The sequence below is a fragment of the Bombina bombina genome, chromosome 4 (genome assembly GCF_027579735.1).
Source record: "Bombina bombina isolate aBomBom1 chromosome 4, aBomBom1.pri, whole genome shotgun sequence".
NCBI classification, from domain to species: Eukaryota; Metazoa; Chordata; class Amphibia; order Anura; family Bombinatoridae; genus Bombina; species Bombina bombina.
Genome location: NC_069502.1, coordinates 399,258,559 through 399,282,149, shown reverse-complemented (window position 1 = coordinate 399,282,149; position 23,591 = coordinate 399,258,559). Strand labels below are relative to the sequence as shown.

The window sequence follows — 23,591 nt, the reverse complement described above, 5'->3', positions numbered from 1 at the left end:
ACATAAATTCTGTTTTCTCCAACATAGGTGTGTCCGGTCCACGGCGTCATCCTTACTTGTGGGAACCAATACCAAAGCTTTAGGACACGGATGAAGGGAGGGAGCAAATCAGGTCACCTAAATGGAAGGCACCACGGTTTGCAAAACCTTTCTCCCAAAAATAGCCTCAGAAGAAGCAAAAATATCAAACTTGTAAAATTTGGTAAAAGTGTGCAGTGAAGACCAAGTCGCTGCCCTACATATCTGATCAACAGAAGCCTCGTTCTTGAAGGCCCATGTGGAAGCCACAGCCCTAGTGGAATGAGCTGTGATTCTTTCGGGAGGCTGCCGTCCGGCAGTCTCGTAAGCCAATCTGATGATGCTTTTAATCCAAAAAGAGAGAGAGGTAGAAGTTGCTTTTTGACCTCTCCTTTTACCGGAATAGACAACAAACAAAGAAGATGTTTGTCTAAAATCCTTTGTAGCTTCTAAATAGAATTTTAGAGCGCGAACAACATCCAAATTGTGCAACAAACGTTCCTTCTTTGAAACTGGTTTCGGACACAGAGAAGGTACGATAATCTCCTGGTTAATGTTTTTGTTAGAAACAACTTTTGGAATGTAAGGGTTCAAACGGAACCCCCTGAAGAACTGAAAGAACTAAATTGAGACTCCAAGGAGGAGTCAAAGGTTTGTAAACAGGCTTAATTCTAACCAGAGCCTGAACAAAGGCTTGAACATCTGGCACAGCTGCCAGCTTTTTGTGAAGTAACACAGACAAGGCAGAAATCTGTCCCTTCAGGGAACTTGCAGATAATCCTTTTTCCAATCCTTCTTGAAGGAAGGATAGAATCTTAGGAATCTTAACCTTGTCCCAAGGGAATCCTTTAGATTCACACCAACAGATATATTTTTTCCAAATTTTGTGGTAAATCTTTCTAGTTACAGGCTTTCTGGCCTGAACAAGAGTATCGATAACAGAATCTGAGAACCCTCGCTTCGATAAGATCAAGCGTTCAATCTCCAAGCAGTCAGCTGGAGTGAAACCAGATTCGGATGTTCGAACGGACCCTGAACAAGAAGGTCTCGTCTCAAAGGTAGCTTCCAAGGTGGAGCCGATGACATATTCACCAGATCTGCATACCAAGTCCTGCGTGGCCACGCAGGAGCTATCAAGATCACCGACGCCCTCTCCTGATTGATCCTGGCTACCAGCCTGGGGATGAGAGGAAACGGCGGGAACACATAAGCTAGTTTGAAGGTCCAAGGTGCTACTAGTGCATCCACTAGAGCCGCCTTGGGATCCCTGGATCTGGACCCGTAGCAAGGAACTTTGAAGTTCTGACGAGAGGCCATCAGATCCATGTCTGGAATGCCCCACAGCTGAGTGACTTGGGCAAAGATTTCCGGATGGAGTTCCCACTCCCCCGGATGCAATGTCTGACGACTCAGAAAATCCGCTTCCCAATTTTCCACTCCTGGGATGTGGATAGCGGACAGGTGGCAGGAGTGAGACTCCGCCCATAGAATGATTTTGGTCACTTCTTCCATCGCTAGGGAACTCCTTGTTCCCCCCTGATGGTTGATGTACGCAACAGTTGTCATGTTGTCTGATTGAAACCGTATGAACTTGGCCCTCGCTAGCTGAGGCCAAGCCTTGAGAGCATTGAATATCGCTCTCAGTTCCAGAATATTTATCGGTAGAAGAGATTCTTCCCGAGACCAAAGACCCTGAGCTTTCAGGGATCCCCAGACCGCGCCCCAGCCCATCAGACTGGCGTCGGTCGTGACAATGACCCACTCTGGTCTGCGGAATGTCATCCCTTGTGACAGGTTGTCCAGGGACAGCCACCAACGGAGTGAGTCTCTGGTCCTCTGATTTACTTGTATCTTCGGAGACAAGTCTGTATAATCCCCATTCCACTGACTGAGCATGCACAGTTGTAATGGTCTTAGATGAATGCGCGCAAAAGGAACTATGTCCATTGCCGCTACCATCAACCCGATCACTTCCATGCACTGAGCTATGGAAGGAAGAGGAACGGAATGAAGTATCCGACAAGAGTCTAGAAGCTTTGTTTTTCTGGCCTCTGTCAGAAATATCCTCATTTCTAAGGAGTCTATTATTGTTCCCAAGAAGGGAACCCTTGTTGACGGAGATAGAGAACTCTTTTCCACGTTCACTTTCCATCCGTGAGATCTGAGAAAGGCCAGGACTATGTCCGTGTGAGCCTTTGCTTGAGGAAGGGACGACGCTTGAATCAGAATGTCGTCCAAATAAGGTACTACAGCAATGCCCCTTGGTCTTAGCACAGCTAGAAGGGACCCTAGTACCTTTGTGAAAATCCTTGGAGCAGTGGCTAATCCGAAAGGAAGCGCCACGAACTGGTAATGCTTGTCCAGGAATGCGAACCTTAGGAACCGATGATGTTCCTTGTGGATAGGAATATGTAGATACGCATCCTTTAAATCCACCGTGGTCATGAATTGACCTTCCTGGATGGAAGGAAGAATAGTTCGAATGGTTTCCATCTTGAACGATGGAACCTTGAGAAACTTGTTTAAGATCTTGAGATCTAAGAGTGGTCTGAACGTTCCCTCTTTTTTGGGAACTATGAACAGATTGGAGTAGAACCCCATCCCTTGTTCTCTTAATGGAACAGGATGAATCACTCCCATTTTTAACAGGTCTTCTACACAATGTAAGAATGCCTGTCTTTTTATGTGGTCTGAAGACAACTGAGACCTGTGGAACCTCCCCCTTGGGGGAAGCCCCTTGAATTCCAGAAGATAACCTTGGGAGACTATTTCTAGCGCCCAAGGATCCAGAACATCTCTTGCCCAAGCCTGAGCGAAGAGAGAGAGTCTGCCCCCCACCAGATCCGGTCCCGGTTCGGGGGCCAACATTTCATGCTGTCTTGGTAGCAGTGGCAGGTTTCTTGGCCTGCTTTCCCTTGTTCCAGCCTTGCATTGGTCTCCAAGCTGGCTTGGCTTGAGAAGTATTACCCTCTTGCTTAGAGGACGTAGCACTTTGGGCTGGTCCGTTTCTACGAAAGGGACGAAAATTAGGTTTATTTTTTGCCTTGAAAGGCCGATCCTGAGGAAGGGCGTGGCCCTTACCCCCAGTGATATCAGAGATAATCTCTTTCAAGTCAGGGCCAAACAGCGTTTTCCCCTTGAAAGGAATGTTAAGTAGCTTGTTCTTGGAAGACGCATCAGCCGACCAAGATTTCAACCAAAGCGCTCTGCGCGCCACAATAGCAAACCCAGAATTCTTAGCCGCTAACCTAGCCAATTGCAAGGTGGCGTCTAGGGTAAAAGAATTAGCCAATTTGAGAGCATTGATTCTGTCCATAATCTCCTCATAAGGAGGAGAATCACTATCGACCGCCTTTATCAGCTCATTGAACCAGAAACATGCGGCTGTAGCGACAGGGACAACGCATGAAATTGGTTGTAGAAGGTAACCCTGCTGAACAAACATCTTTTTAAGCAAACCTTCTAATTTTTTATCCATAGGATCTTTGAAAGCACAACTATCCTCTATGGGTATAGTGGTGCGTTTGTTTAAAGTGGAAATCGCTCCCTCGACCTTGGGGACTGTCTGCCATAAGTCCTTTCTGGGGTCGACCATAGGAAACAATTTTTTAAATATGGGGGGAGGGACGAAAGGAATACCGGGCCTTTCCCATTCTTCATTAACAATGTCCGCCACCCGCTTGGGTATAGGAAAAGCTTCTGGGAGCCCCGGCACCTCTAGGAACTTGTCCATTTTACATAGTTTCTCTGGGATGACCAACTTGTCACAATCATCCAGAGTGGATAATACCTCCTTAAGCAGAATGCGGAGATGTTCCAACTTAAATTTAAATGTAATCACATCAGGTTCAGCATGTTGAGAAATGTTCCCTGAATCAGTAATTTCTCCCTCAGACAAAACCTCCCTGGCCCCATCAGACTGGGTTAGGGGCCCTTCAGAAACATTATTATCAGCGTCGTCATGCTCTTCAGTATCTAAAACAGAGCAGTCGCGCTTACGCTGATAAGTGTTCATCTTGGCTAAAATGTTTTTGACAGAATTATCCATTACAGCCGTTAATTGTTGCATAGTAAGGAGTATTGGCGCGCTAGATGTACTAGGGGCCTCCTGAGTGGGCAAGACTCGTGTAGACGAAGGAGGGAATGATGCAGTACCATGCTTACTCCCCTCACTTGAGGAATCATCTTGGGCATCATTGTCATTGTCACATAAATCACATTTATTTAAATGAATAGGAATTCTGGCTTCCCCACATTCAGAACACAGTCTATCTGGTAGTTCAGACATGTTAAACAGGCATAAACTTGATAACAAAGTACAAAAAACGTTTTAAAATAAAACCGTTACTGTCACTTTAAATTTTAAACTGAACACACTTTATTACTGCAATTGCGAAAAAACATGAAGGAATTGTTCAAAATTCACCAAATTTTCACCACAGTGTCTTAAAGCCTTAAAAGTATTGCACACCAAATTTGGAAGCTTTAACCCTTAAAATAACGGAACCGGAGCCGTTTTGAACTTTAACCCCTTTACAGTCCCTGGTATCTGCTTTGCTGAGACCCAACCAAGCCCAAAGGGGAATACGATACCAAATGACGCCTTCAGAAAGTCTTTTCTAAGTATCAGAGCTCCTCTCACATGCGACTGCATGCCATGCCTCTCAAAAACAAGTGCGCAACACCGGCGCGAAAATGAGGCTCTGCCTATGCTTTGGGAAAGCCCCTAAAGAATAAGGTGTCTAAAACAGTGCCTGCCGATATTATTATATCAAAATACCCAAATAAAATGATTCCTCAAGGCTAAATATGTGTTAATAATGAATCGATTTAGCCCAGAAAAAGTCTACAGTCTTAATAAGCCCTTGTGAAGCCCTTATTTACGATCGTAATAAACATGGCTTACCGGATCCCATAGGGAAAATGACAGCTTCCAGCATTACATCGTCTTGTTAGAATGTGTCATACCTCAAGCAGCAAGAGACTGCTCACTGTTCCCCCAACTGAAGTTAATTGCTCTCAACAGTCCTGTGTGGAACAGCCATGGATTTTAGTGACGGTTGCTAAAATCATTTTCCTCATACAAACAGAAATCTTCATCTCTTTTCTGTTTCTGAGTAAATAGTACATACCAGCACTATTTCAAAATAACAAACTCTTGATTGAATAATAAAAACTACAGTTAAACACTAAAAAACTCTAAGCCATCTCCGTGGAGATGTTGCCTGTACAACGGCAAAGAGAATGACTGGGGTAGGCGGAGCCTAGGAGGGATCATGTGACCAGCTTTGCTGGGCTCTTTGCCATTTCCTGTTGGGGAAGAGAATATCCCACAAGTAAGGATGACGCCGTGGACCGGACACACCTATGTTGGAGAAATAAAGTTTAACAAAAAACATAAGCAGAAGATTCAAACTGAAACCGCTGCCTGAAGAACTTTTCTACCAAAAACTGCTTCAGAAGAAGAAAATACATCAAAATGGTAGAATTTAGTAAAAGTATGCAAAGAGGACCAAGTTGCTGCTTTGCAGATCTGGTCAACCGAAGCTTCATTCCTAAACGCCCAGGAAGTAGATACTGACCTAGTAGAATGAGCTGTAATTCTCTGAGGCGGAATTTTACCCGACTCAACATAGGCAAGACCTCCTGAGATTCCCAAACCCCTTGTGCCGTCAGAGACCCCCACACAGCTCCCCAACCTGTAAGACTTGAATCTGTTGAGATTATAGTCCAGGTCGGAAGAACAAAGAAGCCCCCTGAACTAAACGATGGTGATCTGTCCACCATGTCAGAGAGTGTCGTAAAATCGGTTTAAAGATATTAATTGAGATATCTTTGAGTAATCCCTGCACCATTGGTTCAGCATACAGAGCTGAAGAGGTCGCATGTGAAAACGAGCAAAGGAGATCGCATCTGATGCGGCAGTCCTAAGACCCAACATTTCCATGCATAAGGCTACCAAAGAGAATGATTGTGACTGAAGGTTTTGACAAGCTGATATCAATGTTAAACTTCTCTTGTCTGACAAGAACAGAGTCATAGACACTGAATTTATCTAGAAACCTAAAAAGGTTACCCTTGTCTGAGGAATCAATGAACTGAATGGTAAATTGATCCTCCAACCATGAACTTGAAGAAACAACACAAGTCGATTCGTATGAGATTCTTCGAAAATGAGAAGACTGAGCAAGTACCAAGATATCGTCCAAATAAGGAAATACCAAAACCCTATTCTCTGATTACAGAAGAAGGGCACCGAGAACCTTTGAAAAAAATTCTTGGAACTGAGGCTAGACCAAACAGTAGAGCCACAAAACTGGTAATGCTTGTCTAAAAAGAGAATCTCAGACACTAAAAGTGATCTGGATGAATCGGAATATGCAGATACACATCCTGTAAATCTATTGTAGACATATAATGCCCTTGCTAAACAAAAGGCAGGATAGTCCTACAGTAACCATCTTGAATGTTGGTATCCTAACATAACGATTCAATAATGATAGATCCAGAACTGGTCTGAAGGAATTGACCTTCTTTGGTACAATGAAGAGATAAAATAAAACCCCAGCCCCTGTTCCAGAACTGGAACTGGCATAAATACTCCAGCCAACTCTAGATCTGAAACACATTTCAGAAATGCTGAGCCTTGCTGTGTCAACTGGGACACGGGAAAGAAAAGAATCTCTTAGCAGGAGGCCTTAACTTGAAGCCAATTCTGTACCTTTCTGAAACAATGTTTCTGAAACCAGAGATTAAGAACGGAATTGATCCAAATTTCTTTGAAGAAAACGTAATCTGCCCCATACCAGCTGAGCTGGAATAAGGGCCGCACCTTCATAGGTACTTAGGAGCTGACTATAGGTTTCTATAAGGCTTGGATATATTCCAAACTGGAAATAGTTTCCAAACTGATACCGCTCCTGAGGATGAAGGATCAGGCTTTTGTTCCTTGTTGTGAGGAAAGGAACGAAATGATTATTTACCCTGGAAAGAAAGGGAAAGCAAAGTTGACTTAGAAGACATGTCAGCATTCCAAGTTTAATCCATAAAGCTTTTCTAGCTAAAATAGCTAGAGACATATACCTGACATCAACTCTAATGATATCAAAAGATGGTATCACCAATAAAATAATTAGCATGTTATAGATAATAATGCTATAAAATTATGATCTGTTACCTGTTGCGCTAAAGCTTCTAACCAAAAAGTTGAAGCTGCAGCAACATCCGCTAAAAATATAGCAGGTCTAAGAAGATTACCTGAACATAAGTAAGCTTTTCTTAGAAAAGATTCAATTTTCCTATCTAAAGGATCCTTAAATGAAGTACTATCTGCCATAGGAATAGTAGTACATTAGCAGGAGTAGAGACAGCCCCATAACCTTAGGGATTTTTGTCCCAAAAAACTCTAATCTGTCAGATGGCACAGGATATAATTTGCTTAAACGTCTAGAAGGAGTAAATAAATTACCCAAATTATTCCATTCCCTGGAAATTACTTCAGAAATAGCATCAGGGAGATAAAACACTTCTGGAATAACTACAGGAGATTTAAAAACCTTATTTAAACGTTTACATTTAGTATCAAGAGGACCAGAATCCTCTATTTCTAATGCAAATAACACTTCTTTAAGTAAAGAACGAATAAATTCCATCTTGAACAAATACAAAGATTTATCAGCATCAACCTCTGAGACAGAAACCTCTGAACCAGAAGAACCATTATCAGTATCAGAATGATGATGTTCATTTAAAAATTCATCTGAAAAAAAGAGAAGTTTTAAAAGACTTTTATGTATACTAGAAGGAGAAATAACAGACATAGCCTTCTTAATGGATTTAAAAAATAAAATCTCTTATGTTATCAGGAACACTCTGAAAATTAGATGTTGACGGACAGCAACAGGTAATGTAATAGTACTAAAGGAAATTTTATCTGCATTAATAAGTTTGACATGACATGCAATACAAATAACAGCTGGAGAAACAGATACCAAAAGTTTATAGCAGACTTAGCTTGGTAGCTCCAGCACTGTGCAGTGATTTTCCTGTAGTATCTTCTGACTCAGTTGCAACGTGGAACATCTTGCAATATGTAAAAGAAAAAAACAACATATAAAGCAAAATTGATCAAATTCCTTAAATGACAGTTTCAGGAATGGGAAAAAAATGCCAGTGAACAAGCTTCTAGCAACCATAAGCAATAAATAATGAGACTTAAATAATGTGGAGACAAAAATGACGCCCATATTTTTTAGCGCCAAAAAAGACGCCCACATTATTTGGCGCCTAAAATGTTTTTGGCGCCAAAAATGACGCCACATCCGGAACGCCGACATCTTTGACGCAAAATAACGTCAAAAAATGACGCAACTTCCGGCGACACGTATGACGCCGGAAACGGAAAAGAATTTTTGCGCCAAAAAAGTCCGCGCCAAGAATGACGCAATAAAATGAAGCATTTTCAGCCCCCGCGAGCCTAACAGCCCACAGGGAAAAAAGTCAAATTTTTGAGGTAAGAAAAAATATGATAATTCAATGCATAATCCCAAATATGAAACTGACTGTCTGGAAATAAGGAAAGTTGAACATTCTGAGTCAAGGCAAATAAATGTTTGAATACATATATTTAGAACTTTATAAATAAAGTGCCCAACCATAGCTTAGAGTGTCACAGAAAATAAGACTTACTTACCCCAGGACACTCATCTACATGTTTGTAGAAAGCCAAACCAGTACTGAAACGAGAATCAGTAGAGGAAATGGTAAATATAAGAGTATATCGTCGATCTGAAAAGGGAGGTAAGAGATGAATCTCTACGACCGATAACAGAGAACCTTATGAAATAGACCCCGTAGAAGGAGATCACTGCATTCAATAGGCAATACTCTCTTCACATCCCTCTGACATTCACTGCACGCTGAGAGGAAAACCGGGCTCCAACTTGCTGCGGAGCGCATATCAACGTAGAATCTAGCACAAACTTACTTCACCACCTCCCTTGGAGGCAAAGTTTGTAAAACTGATTTGTGGGTGTGGTGAGGGGTGTATTTATAGGCATTTTAAGGTTTGGGAAACTTTGCCCCTCCTGGTAGGAATGTATATCCCATACGTCACTAGCTCATGGACTCTTGTTAATTACATGAAAGAAATGCAAATTGTCAACCTAAATCTGAATAAAATGCCCAAATAAAGCAATCGATTTAGCCCATAAAAATGTCTACCAGTTTTTTTTAGCCCATAATAAGCCCTTTATTCTGTTTGTTTGACTAAGAAAATGGCTTACCGGTCCCCATGAGGGGGAATGACAGCCTTCCAGCATTACATGGTCTTGTTAGAAATATGGCTAGTCATACCTTAAGCAGAAAAGTCTGCTAACTGTTTCCCCCAACTGAAGTTACTTCATCTCAACAGTCCTATGTGGAAACAGCAATCGATTTTAGTTACTGTCTGCTAAAATCATCTTCCTCTCACAAACAGAAATCTTCATCCTTTTCTGTTTCAGAGTAAATAGTACATACCAGCACTATTTTAAAATAACAAACACTTGATAGAAGAATAAAAACTACATTTAAACACAAAAAAAACTCTTAACCATCTCCGTGGAGATGTTGCCTGTGCAACGGCAAAGAGAATGACTGGGGTGGGCGGAGCCTAGGAGGGACTATATGGCCAGCTTTGCTGGGACTCTTTGCCATTTCCTGTTGGGGAAGAGAATATCCCCACAAGTAAGGATGACGCCGTGGACCGGACACACCAATGTTGGAGAAATAACAAACTTTTGATTGAAGAATAAACTAAGTATAAATCACCACAGACTCTCACGACCTCCTATCTATGTTGAGGCTTGCAAGAGAATGACTGAATATGGCAGTTAGGGGAGGAGCTATATAGCAGCTTTGCTGTGGGTGGACTCTTGCAACTTCCTGTTGGGAAGGAGAATATATTCCATAAGTAATGGATGATCCGTGGACTGGATACACTTAACAAGAGAAATTGCTTCAACAGTTTCTCACATTGTGATTTGGTAGCTAATAGAGTAGCTTAACGAGCACAACTTTACAATACGCACATACCTTATAAAAAAAGTACTGTACAAGGGTTGCTATTCTGATGTAGTAGAAGTGACCATGCACTAAAAGCAGTTTTGAGAGGTATTTGAACCTTGCAATTGCATAATCGCTGTTCCTTACAGCTTGTCTACCTTCCTTTCCCATGATTCCTAAAAGGACAAGCAAAACACTCATATAAAAATTCAAACTTTCCTATTTCAGATGGAGCATTTTATTTTTCCAATTTAAAAAAAAGTGTGCTGAAGATGTGCATAGATTACTCACCTATGCCCACATGCGCTTCTTGTATCATGCTTACATCATTTGCACCATCCCCAATAGCTAGGGTAATTGGCTTCTCTGGTGATGTTTTTAAAAGTCTTACTACCTACAAAAATGAAGACAAATTATGGATATAAAAATGTTCTTATAGTTCACTTGTCACACCTATTTCAGTACATAATAATCTTCAGCTTCTCCTCTTCCTTCCCATGTTGTCTTTCACACTCATTCTCTGCTTTTAACTTCCCCAAATTTTATTATTTAAATAAAATTATTAATTAAAATTAATTATTAATTTTACGACGCAGAATCAAGGTTTTTCCATTCTCACAACTAACTTAAAACTGGATGTTGCTTTTTCTTTCTTATTCATTAAACCACAAATACTATGGTGCACGTGTGGCCATTCAGAGGATGATTTAACTTTAATATTAGAATTTTACTACTACCTAAATCTCTGAAGCAATCCACAAGTGAAAATAATACATAATAGTCGCTAAGCATTACAAATATGCAACAAGTACACCCTTGTCCCTACAACATATAATATTAAAAGCAGCGTCATTGAAAAACTGTTCACTTTTCCATTTTCAAGACTTATAAGACTGTAATTTAGTGGGTTAAAATTCAAATATGTATTTCAAGACAGACACTAAAAAAATTTGATAAACAGAGATCCCCAGTACCTACAAATATAAAGTAACATAAACCTTGCTCCTAAGGTGTGCTTCTATGTATGAATGGGCTGTCTTGCTAATCTCAAAGTATAGTGTGCAGCTTAAAATCAACACAGAAACCAGCACAAAGTTATTCTAAATGAGCATAAATTAACACAGAAACCAGTAAGGTAGCACACAGTTATTCTAACTAAGCATACATTAACACAGAAACCAGTAAGGTAGCACAAAGTTATTCTAACTGAGCATAAATTAACACAGAAACCCAGCACACAGTTATTCTAACTGAGCATTAATTAACACAGAAACCAGTAAGGTAGCACAAAGTTATTCTAACTGAGCATACATTAACACAGAAACCAGTAAGGTAGCACACAATTCTTCTGAGCATAAATTAACACAGAAATCAGTAAGGTAGCACACAGTTATTATAACTGAGCATATATTAACACAGAAACCAGTAAGGTAGCACACAATTATTCTGAGCATATATTAACACAGAAACCAGTAAGGTAGCACACAGTTATTATAACTGAGCATATATTAACACAGAAACCAGTAAGGTAGCACACAGTTATTCTGAGCATAAATTAACACAGAAACCAGTAAGGTAGCACACAGTTATTCTGAGCATAAATTAACACAGAAACCAGTAAGGTAGCACACAGTTATTCTGAGCATAAATTAACACAGAAACCAGTAAGGTAGCACACAGTTATTCTGAGCATAAATTAACACAGAAAACAATAAGGTAGCACACAGTTATTCTAACTGATCATAAATTAACACAGAAATCAGTAAGGTAGCACACAATTATTCTAACTGAGCATAAATTAACACAGAAATCAGTAAGGTAGCACACAATTATTCTAACTGAGAATAAATTAACACAGAAATCAGTAATGCCTAGATTTAGAGTTCTGCGGATAAAGGGGTGCGTTAGCTACGCATGCTTTTTTCCCCCCGCACCTTTTAAATACCGCTGGTATTTAGAGTTCACAGAAGGGCTGCGTTAGGCTCCAAAAAGGGAGCGTAGAGCATAATTTACCGCCACTGCAACTCTAAATACCAGCGGTGCTTACGGACGCGGCCAGCTTCAAAAACATGCTTGTGCACGATTCCCCCATAGGAAACAATGGGGCCGTTTGAGCTGAAAAAAAAACCTAACACCTGCAAAAAAGCAGCGTTCAGCTCCTAACGCAGCCCCATTGTTTCCTATGGGGAAACACTTCCTATGTCTGCACTTAATACCCTAACATGAACCCCGAGTCTAAACACCCCTAACCTTACACTTATTAACCCCTAATCTACCGCCACCGCTATCGCTGACCCCTGCATTACACTTTTAACCCCTAATCTGCCTCTCCGTACACCGCCGCAACCTACATTATCCCTATGTACCCCTAATCTGCTGCCCCTAACACCACCGACCCCTATATTATATTTATTAACCCCTAATCTGCCCCCCCAATGTAGCCGCCACCTACCTACAATTATTAACCACTACCTCACCGCTACTCTAATAAATGTATTAACCCCTAAAGCTAAGTCTAACCCTAACACTAACACCCCCTTAAGTTAAATATAATTTAAATCTTACTAAATAAAATAAATCTTATTAAATAAATTAATCCTATTTAAAGCCAAATACTTACCTGTAAAATAAACCCTAATATAGCTACAATATAAATAATAATTATATTGTAGCTATTTTAGGATTAATATTTATTTTACAGGCAACTTTGTATTTATTTTAACTAGGTACAATAGCTATTAAATAGTTAATAACTATTTAATAGCTACCTAGTTAAAATAATTACAAAAGTACCTGTAAAATAAATCCTAACCTAAGTTACAATTAAACCTAACACTACACTATCAATAAATTAAATAAACTACCTACAATTATCTACAATTAAACCTAACACTACACTATCAATAAATAAATTAAATACAAATACCTACAAATAAATACACTACCTAAAGTATAAAAAATAAAAAAAGAACCAAGTTACAAAAAATAAAAAAGAACTAAGTTACAAAAAAAAATAAAATAATTTACAAACATTATAAAAATATTACAACAATTTTAAGCTAATTACACCTACTCTAAGCCTCCTAATAAAATAACAAAGCCCCCCAAAATAAAAAAATGCCCTACCCTATTCTAAAATAAAAATTGAAAAGCTCTTTTACCTTAACAGCCCTTAAAAGGGCTTTTTGCGGGGAATGCCCCAAGAATTCTGCTCTTTTGCCTGTAAAAAAAACCCATACAATAACCCCCCCCAACATTACCACCCACATACCCCTAATCTAACCCAAACCCCCCTTAAATAAATCTAACACTAAGCCCCTGAAGATCTTCCTACCTTGTCTTCACCACGCTGGGTATCACCGATCCGTCCAGAAGAGGGTCCGAAGTCTTCATCCAATCCGGGGCTGAAGAGGTCCATCATCCGGCTGAAGTCTTGATCCAAGCGGGGGCTGAAGAGGTCCATCATCCGGCTGAAGTCTTCTATCAAGCGGCATCTTCAATCTTCTTTCTTCCGGATCCATCTTCATCCCGCCGACGTGGAACATCCATCCTGGCCGACAACTTGTAGACGAATGACGGTTCCTTTAAGGGACGTCATCCAAGATGGCGTCCCTCGAATTCCGACTGGCTGATAGGATTCGATCAGCCAATCGGAATTAAGGTAGGAAAATTCTGATTGGCTGATGGAATCAGCCAATCAGATTCAAGTTCAATCCGATTGGCTGATCCAATCAGCCAATCAGATTGAGCTCGCATTCTATTGGCTGATCGGAACAGCCAATAGAATGCGAGCTCAATCTGATTGGCTGATGATGATGGACCTCTTCAGCCCCGGATCGGATGAAGACTTCGGACCCTCTTCTGGACGGATCGGTGATACCCGGCGTGGTGAAGACAAGGTAGGAAGATCTTCAGGGGCTTAGTGTTAGGTTTATTTAAGGGGGGTTTGGGTTAGATTAGGGGTATGTGGGTGGTAATGTTGGGGGGGGGGTATTGTATGTTTTTTTTTTACAGGCAAAAGAGCAGAATTCTTTGGGGCATGCCCCGCAAAAAGCCCTTTTAAGGGCTGTTAAGGTAAAAGAGCTTTTCAATTTTTATTTTAGAATAGGGTAGGGCATTTTTTTTATTTTGGGGGGCTTTGTTATTTTATTAGGGGGCTTAGAGTAGGTGTAATTAGCTTAAAATTGTTGTAATATTTTTATTTTTTGTAACTTAGTTCTTTTTTTATTTTTTGTACTTTAGTTAGTGTATTTATTTGTAGGTATTTGTATTTAATTAATTTATTGATAGTGTAGTGTTAGGTTTAATTGTAACTTAGGTTAGGATTTATTTTACAGGTAATTTTGTACTTATTTTAACTAGGTAGCTATTAAATAGGTATTAACTATTTAATAGCTATTGTACCTGGTTAAAATAAATACAAAGTTGCCTGTAAAATAAATATTAATCCTAAAATAGCTACAATATAATTATAATTTATATTGTAGCTATATTAGGGTTTATTTTACAGGTAAGTATTTAGCTTTAAATAGGAATAATTTATTTAATAAGAGTTAATTAATTTCGTTAGATTAAAATTATATTTAATTTATGGGGGGAGTTAGGGTTAGACTTAGCTTTAGGGGTTAATACATTTATTAGAGTAGCGGCGAGGTCCGGTCGGCAGATTAGGGGTTAATACTATTTATTATAGGGTTTTTGAGGCGGGAGTGAGGCGGATTAGGGGTTAATAACTTTATTATAGTAGCGGTCGGTAGATTAGGGGTTAATAATTGTAGGTAGGTGGCGGCGACGTTGGGGGCGGCAGATTAGGGGTTAATAAATATAATATAGGGGTCGGCGGTGTTAGGGGCAGCAGATTAGGGGTACATAGGGATAACGTAGGTTGCGGCAGTGTGCGGTCGGCAGATTAGGGGTTAAAATTTTTTAATATAGAGTGGCGGCGATGTGGGGGGGCCTCGGTTTAGGGGTACATAGGTAGTTTATGGGTGTTAGTGTACTTTAGAGCACAGTAGTTAAGAGCTTTATGAACCGGCGTTAGCCCAGAAAGCTCTTAACTCCTGGCTTTTCTCTGCGGCAGGAGTTTTGTCGTTAGATTTCTAACGCTCACTTCAGCCAAGACTCTAAATACCAGCGTTAGAAAGATCCCATTGAAAAGATAGGATACGCAAATGGCGTAGGGGGATCTGCGGTATGGAAAAGTCGCGGCTGCAAAGTGAGCGTTAGACCTTTACCTACACGACTCTAAATACCAGCGGTAGCCCAAAACCAGCGTTAGGAGCCCCTAACGCTGGTTTTGACGGCTATCGCAGAACTCTAAATCTAGGCGTAAGGTAGCACACAGTTATTCTAACTGAGCATAAATTAACACAGAAATCAGTAAGGTAGCACACAGTTATTCTAACTGCTACAGCAGATTTACAATGAGTACATGAGGGTAACTAGCAGATGTTGCCTGTGAATGGCGGAAACCTTGAAATACCAAACAGGATATGCACTGAGAGGGGTTAAAACCCTCTTCCTTTATCAATGGAAAATTAGACTAGACTAGCTTGATGTCCTGAACAAAGTTTAGCAGAAAGAAGGGGTGTTGTGTTCGGATGTGTATACGTTTTTTTTTATATATTACAGGAGCAACAAGATATCATTCCAAAAGCTGTTTTATATTACTGTGCGACAGAAACATTCACATTTTTATGTGTCATTTATGATTGGATTTACTTACCATCAATAAAAACAGAATTTATGTTTACCTGATAAATTTCTTTCTCCTACGGTGTATCCGGTCCACGGCTTAATCCTTACTTGTGGGATATTCTCAATCCCTACAGGAAGTGACAAAGAGAGCACACAGCATAGCTGTCCATATAGCTCCCCTCAGGCTCCGCCCCCCCAGTCATTCGACCAACGGTTAGGAGAAAAAGGAGAACCATAGGGTGCAGTGGTGACTGTAGTTTACGAAAAAATAAAAATTTAAACCTGACCAAATGCCAGGGTGGGCCGTGGACCGGATACACCGTAGGAGAAAGAAATTTATCAGGTAAACATAAATTCTGTTTTCTCGTACATTGGTGTATCCGGTCCAGGGCTTCATCCTTACTTGTGGGAACCAATACCAAAGCTTTAGGACACGGATGAAGGGAGGGAAACAAGTCAGGCAACCTAAACGGAAGGCACCACTGCTTGTAAAACCTTTCTCCCAAAAATAGCCTCCGAAGAAGCATAAGTATCGAATTTGTAAAATTTGGCAAATCTATGCAGTGAAGACCAAGTCGCTGCCTTACAGATCTGTTCAACAGAAGCCTCATTCTTGAAAGCCCATGTGGAAGCCACAGCTCTAGTAGAGTGAGCTGTAATTCGTTCAGGAGGCTGCCTTCCAGCAGTCTCATAAGCCAACCGGATGATGCTTTTCAGCCAGAAAGACAGAGAGGTCGCAGTCGCCTTTTGACCTCTCCTCTTGCCAGAATAGACGACAAACAAGGACGATGTTTGTCTGAAGTTTTTAGTTGCTTTTAGATAAAACTTCAAAGCACGAACCACATCAAGATTGTGTAACAGACGTTCCTTGTTAGAAACTGGGTTAGGACACAGAGAAGGAACAACTATTTCCTGGTTAATATTCTTATTGGAAACTACTTTTGGAAGAAAACCAGGCTTGGTACGTAAAACGACCTTAATTGTATGAAACACCAGATAGGGTGAATTACACTGCAAAGCAGACAAGATAGTAACTTAATATCTATGGAATGTAGAGGTTCAAACGGAACCCCTTGAAGAACTGAAAGAACTAAATTTAGACTCCATGGAGGAGCCACAGGTCTGTAGACAGGCTTGATTCTGACTAAAGCCTGTACGAACGCCTGAACATCTGGCACGGCTGCCAGACGCTTGTGCAACAAAACAGACAGAGCAGATATCTGTCCTTTTAGGGAACTAGCTGACAGACCTTTCTCCAATCCTTCTTGGAGAAAAGATAGTATCCTTGGAATCCTAATCTTACTCCATGAGTAACCCTTGGATTCGCACCAGCAAAGATATTTCCGCCATATCTTATGGTAAATTTTCCTGGTGACAGGCTTTCTAGCCTGAATCAGAGTATCTATAACTGATTCCGAAAACCCACGCTTAGCTAGAATCAAGCGTTCAATCTCCAAGCAGTCAGTTGCAGAGAAACTAGGTTTGGATGTTCGAATGGACCTTGGATTAGAAGGTCCTGTCTCTAAGGTAGCTTCCATGGTGGAACCGATGACATATTCACCAGGTCTGCATACCAAGTCCTGCGTGGCCACGCGGGAGCTATTAGAATTACCGAAGCCTTCTCCTGCTTGATCCTGGCTACTAGCTGGGGGAGAAGAGGAAACGGTGGAAAGACATAAGCTAGATTGAACGACCAAGGCGCCACTAAGGCATCTACCAATGTCGCCTTGGGATCCCTGGACCTGGACCCGTAACGTGGAACTTTGGAGTTCTGACGCGACGCCATCAGATCCAGATCTGGAAGGCCCCATAGTTGAGTTAACTGGGCAAAAACCTCCGGGTGAAGTTCCCACTCCCCCGGATGGAAAGTCTGACGACTCAGATAATCCGCTTCCCAGTTGTCCACTCCTGGGATGTGAATTGCTGATAGATGGCAGGAGTGATCGTCTGCCCATTTGATGATCCACTCTGGTCTGCGGAAACTCATTCCCTGAGACAGGTGATCCTGAGACAACCACCAGAGGAGTGAGTCTCTGGTTTTCTGGTCCATTTGTATTTGGGGAGACAAATCTGCATAATCCCCATTCCACTGTTTGAGCATGCACAGTTGCCTTAAATGACAGTGGTCTTAAATGAATTTGAGCAAAGGGAACCACGTCCATTGCCGCAACCATTAGTCCTATTACCTCCATGCACTGAGCTATGGAGGGTTGAGGAATGGATTGAAGAACTCGACAAGTGTTTAAAAGTTTTAACTTCTTGACCTCCGTCAGAAAGATCTTCATTTCTACCGAGTCTATTATTGTTCCCAGGAAGGGAACCCTTGTGAACGGGGACAGGGAACTCTTTTCTATGTTCACCGTCCACCCGTGAGACCTTAGAAAGGCTAGAACAATGTCCGTATGAGCCTTTGCTTTGTGAAAGGACGACGCTTGTATTAAGATGTCGTCTAGGTAAGGTGCTACTGCAATGCCCCTTGGCCTTAGCACCGCTAGAAGGGACCGTAGCACCTTTGTGAAAATTCTGGGGGCAGTGGCCAATCCGAAGGGAAGAGCCACGAACTGGTAATGCTTGTCCAGAAAGGCGAACTTTAGGAACTGATGGTGATCTTTGTGGATAGGAATATGCAGGTACGCATCCTTTAAGTCCACGGTAGTCATATATTGACCCTCCTGGATCATTGGTAAAATTGTCTGAATGGTTTCCATTTTGAATGATGGAACTCTGAGGAATTTGTTTAGGATTTTTAAATCCAGAATTGGCCTGAAAGTTCCTTCCTTTTTGGGAACTACAAACAGGTTTGAGTAAAAACCCAGTCCTTGTTCTGCTGTTGGAACTGGGTGTATCACTCCCATTTTTAAAAGGTCTTCTACGCAATGTAAGAATGCCTGTCTCTTTATCTGGTCTAAAGACAAGCAAGACATGTGGAACCTTCCCTTTGGAAGAAGGTCCTTGAATTCTAGAAGATACCCCTGAGAGACAATTTCTAGAGCCCAGGGTTCCGGAACATCTCTTGCCCAAGCCTGAGCAAAGAGAGAAAGTCTGACCCCTACTAAATATGGTCCCGGATCGGGGGCTACCCCTTCATGCTGTCTTGGTAGCAGCAGCAGGAGGCTTCTTGGCCTGTTTACCCTTGTTACAGCCTTGCAATGGTTTCCATGCTGGTTTGGACTGGGATGCGTTACCCTCTTGCCCAGAGGCTGTAGAGGTAGAAGCCGGTCCGTTCCTGAAATTGCGAAAGGAATGAAAATTAGACTTATTTTTAGCTTTGAAAGGTCTATCCTGTGGAAGGGCATGGCCCTTTCCCCCGGTGATATCTGAAATAATTTCTTTCAACTCTGGCCGAATAGGGTCTTACCCTTGAAAGGAATATTAAGCAATTTTGTTTTGGACGACACGTCTGCCGACCAAGATTTTAGCTAAAACGCTCTGCGCGCTACGATTGCAAAACCAGAATTTTTCGCCGCTAATTTAGCTAACTGAAAAGCGGCATCTGTAATGAAAGAATTAGCCAACTTCAGGGCGTGAATTCTGTCCATGACTTCATCATAAGAAGTCTCCTTCTGGAGTGAGTTTTCTAGTTCCTCAAACCAAAAAGCCGCTGCAGTGGTTACAGGAATAATGCAAGAAATTGGTTGAAGAAGAAAACCTTGTGGAACAAAAAACATAATTTATGTAAGAACTTACCTGATAAATTCATTTCTTTCATATTAGCAAGAGTCCATGAGCTAGTGACGTATGGGATATACATTCCTACCAGGAGGGGCAAAGTTTCCCAAACCTCAAAATGCCTATAAATACACCCCTCACCACACCCACAAATCAGTTTAACGAATAGCCAAGAAGTGTGGTGATAAGAAAAAAGTGCGAAAGCATAAAAAATAAGGAATTGGAATAATTTGTGCTTTATTTAAAAAAATCATAACCACCACAAAAAAAGGGGTGGGCCTCATGGACTCTTGCTAATATGAAAGAAATTAATTTATCAGGTAAGTTCTTACATAAATTATGTTTTCTTTCATGTAATTAGCAAGAGTCCATGAGCTAGTGACGTATGGGATAATAAATACCCAAGATGTGGAGCTTCCACGCAAGAATCACTAGAGAGGGAGGGATAAAATAAAGACAGCCAATTCCGCTGAAAAAATAATCCACATCCCAAAATAAAGTTTTAATCTTTATAATGAAAAAAACTGAAATTATAAGCAGAAGAATCAAACTGAAACAGCTGCCTGAAGTACTTTTCTACCAAAAACTGCTTCAGAAGAAGAAAACACATCAAAATGGTAGAATTTAGTAAAAGTATGCAAAGAAGACCAAGTGGTTGCTTTGCAAATCTGATCAACCGAAGCTTCATTCCTAAACGCCCAGGAAGTAGAAACTGACCTAGTAGAATGAGCTGTAATCCTTTGAGGCGGAGTTTTACCCGACTCGACATAAGCATGATGAATCAAAGATTTTAAACAAGATGCCAAAGAAATGGCAGAAGCCTTCTGACCTTTCCTAGAACCGGAAAAGATAACAAATAGACTAGAAGTCTTTCGAAAATCCTTAGTAGCTTCAACATAATATTTCAAAGCTCTAACTACATCCAAAGAATGCAACAATCTTTCCTTAGAATTCTTAGGATTAGGACACAATGAAGGAACCACAATTTCTCTACTAATGTTGTTAGAGTTCACAACTTTAGGTAAAAATTTAAATGAAGTTCGCAACACCGCCTTATCCTGATGAAAAATCAGAAAAGGAGATTCACAAGGAAGAGCAGGTAACTCTGAAACTCTTCTAGCAGAAGAGATGGCCAAAAGGAACAAGACTTTCCAAGAAAGTAATTTAATGTCCAGAGAATGCATAGGTTCAAACGGAGGAGCTTGTAAAGCCCTCAGAACCAAATTCAAACTCCAAGGAGGAGAGATAGACTTAATAACAGGTTTGATACGAACCAAAGCCTGAACAAAACAATGAAAATCAGGAAGATTAGCAATCTTTCTGTGAAACAACACAGAAAGAGCAGAAATTTGTCCTTTCAAAGAGCTTACAGACAAACCCTTATCCAGACCATCCTGAAGAAATTGTAATATTCTAGGAATTCTAAAAGAATGCCAGGAAAAATTATGAGAAGAGCACCAAGAAATGTAAATCTTCCAGACTCGATAATATATCTTCCTAGATACAGCTTTACGAGCCTGTAACATAGTATTAATTACAGAGTCAGAGAAACCTCTATGACTGAGAATCAAGCATTCAATCTCCATACCTTCAAATTTAAGGATTTGAGATCCTGATGGAAAAAAGGACCTTGCGATAGAAGGTCTGGTCTTAACGGAAGAGTCCCCGGTTGGCAAGAAGCCATCCGAACAAGATCCGCATACCAAAACCTGTGAGGCCATGCTGGAGCCACCAGCAGAACAAACGAACGCTCCTTTAGAATCTTGGAAATCACTCTTGGAAGAAGAACTAAAGGCGGAAAAATATAGGCAGGATGATACTTCCAAGGAAGTGACAACGCATCCACTGCCTCCGCCTGAGGATCCCTGGATCTGGACAGATACCTGGGAAGTTTCTTGTTTAGATGAGAAGCCATCAGATCTATTTCTGGAAGACCCCAGATTTGAACAATCTGAAGAAACAGAATTTATGTTTACCTGATAAATTACTTTCTCCAACGGTGTGTCCGGTCCACGGCGTCATCCTTACTTGTGGGATATTCTCCTCCCCAACAGGAAATGGCAAAGAGCCCAGCAAAGCTGGTCACATGATCCCTCCTAGGCTCCGCCTACCCCAGTCATTCGACCGACGTACAGGAGGAAATATGCTAAGGAGAAACCATATGATACCGTGGTGACTGTAGTTAGAAAAAATAATTCAACAGACCTGATTAAAAAAACCAGGGCGGGCCGTGGACCGGACACACCGTTGGAGAAAGTAATTTATCAGGTAAACATAAATTCTGTTTTCTCCAACATAGGTGTGTCCGGTACACGGCGTCATCCTTACTTGTGGGAACCAATACCAAAGCTTTAGGACACGGATGAAGGGAGGGAGCAAATCAGGTCACCTAAATGGAAGGCACCACGGCTTGCAAAACCTTTCTCCCAAAAATAGCCTCCGAAGAAGCAAAAGTATCAAATTTGTAAAATTTGGCAAAAGTGTGCAGTGAAGACCAAGTCGCTGCCTTACATATCTGGTCAACAGAAGCCTCGTTCTTGAAGGCCCATGTGGAAGCCACAGCCCTAGTGGAATGAGCTGTGATTCTTTCAGGAGGCTACCGTCCGGCAGTCTCATAAGCCAATCGGATAATGCTTTTAAGCCAAAAAGAAAGAGAGGTAGAAGTTGGTTTTTGACCTCTCCTTTTACCAGAATAAACAACAAACAAAGAAGATGTTTGTCTGAAATCTTTAGTGGCCTATAAATAGAATTTTAGAGCACGGACTACGTCCAAATTGTGTAACAAACGTTCCTTCTTTGAAACTGGATTCGGACACAAAGAAGGTACAACTATCTCCTGGTTAATATTCTTGTTGGAAACAACTTTCGGAAGAAAACCAGGCTTAGTACGCAAAACCACCTTATCTGCATGGAACACCAGATAGGGCGGAGAACACTGCAGAGCAGATAACTCAGAAACTCTTCTAGCAGAAGAAATTGCAACCAAAAACAAAACTTTCCAAGATAATAACTTAATATCTACGGAATGTAAGGGTTCAAACGGAACCCCTTGAAGAACTGAAAGAACTAGATTAAGACTCCAGGGAGGAGTCAAAGGTCTGTAAACAGGCTTGATTCTAACCAGAGCCTGAACAAACGCTAGAACGTCACAGCTGCCAGCCTTTTGTGAAGTAAAACAGATAACGCAGAGATCTGTCCCTTCAGAGAACTTGCAGATAATCCTTTCTCCAAACCTTCTTGTAGAAAGGATAGAATCTTAGGAATTTTTATCTTGTTCCATGGGAATCCTTTAGATTCACACCAACAGATATATTTTTTCCATATCTTATGGTAAATTTTTCTAGTTACAGGCTTTCTAGCCTGAATCAGAGTATCTATTACAGAATCTGAAAACCCACGCTTTGATAAAATCAAGCGTTCAATCTCCAAGCAGTCAGTTGGAGGGAAACCAGATTTGGATGTTCGAATGGACCTTGAACAAGAAGGTCCTGTCTCAAAGGTAGCTTCCATGGTGGAGCCGATGACATATTCACCAGGTCTGCATACCAAGTCCTGCGTGGCCACGCAGGAGCTATCAAGATCACCGAAGCCCTCTCCTGATTGATCCTGGCTACCAGCCTGGGAATGAGAGGAAACGGTGGGAATACATAAGCTAGGTTGAAGGTCCAAGGTGCTACTAGTGCATCTACTAGAGTCGCCTTGGGATCCCTGGATCTGGACCCGTAACAAGGAACCTTGAAGTTCTGACGAGAGGCCATCAGATCCATGTCTGGAATGCCCCATAATCGAGTTATTTGGGCAAAGATTTCCGGATGGAGTTCCCACTCCCCCGGATGGAATGTCTGACGACTCAGAAAATCCGCTTCCCAATTTTCCTCTCCTGGGATGTGGATTGCAGACAAGTGGCAGGAGTGATCCTCCGCCCATTGAATTATCTTGGTCACTTCCTCCATCGCCAGGGAACTCCTTGTTCCCCCCTGATGGTTGATATATGCAACTGTCGTCATGTTGTCTGATTGAAACCTTATGAATTTGGCCTTTGCTAGATGAGACCAAGCTTTGAGAGCATTGAATATCGCTCTCAGTTCCAGAATGTTTATCGGGAGAAGAGATTCTTCCCGAGACCATAGACCCTGAGCTTTCAGGAGTTCCCAGACCGCGCC

The 23,591-nt window shown here is 41.3% G+C and overlaps 1 protein-coding gene across 1 annotated transcript in view; it reads right to left on the bottom strand.

Moving 5' to 3' along the window:
• The window catches only part of ATP11B (ATPase phospholipid transporting 11B (putative)), a gene marked incomplete in the record, with an annotated part of 701,724 nt that overhangs the window by 152,605 nt on the left and 525,528 nt on the right, over nt 1–23,591 (bottom strand). The window contains 2 exon segments of the mRNA XM_053710175.1: nt 10,093–10,238; nt 10,354–10,456. Of these exon segments, the coding sequence (XP_053566150.1) occupies nt 10,093–10,238; nt 10,354–10,456 (249 nt within the window).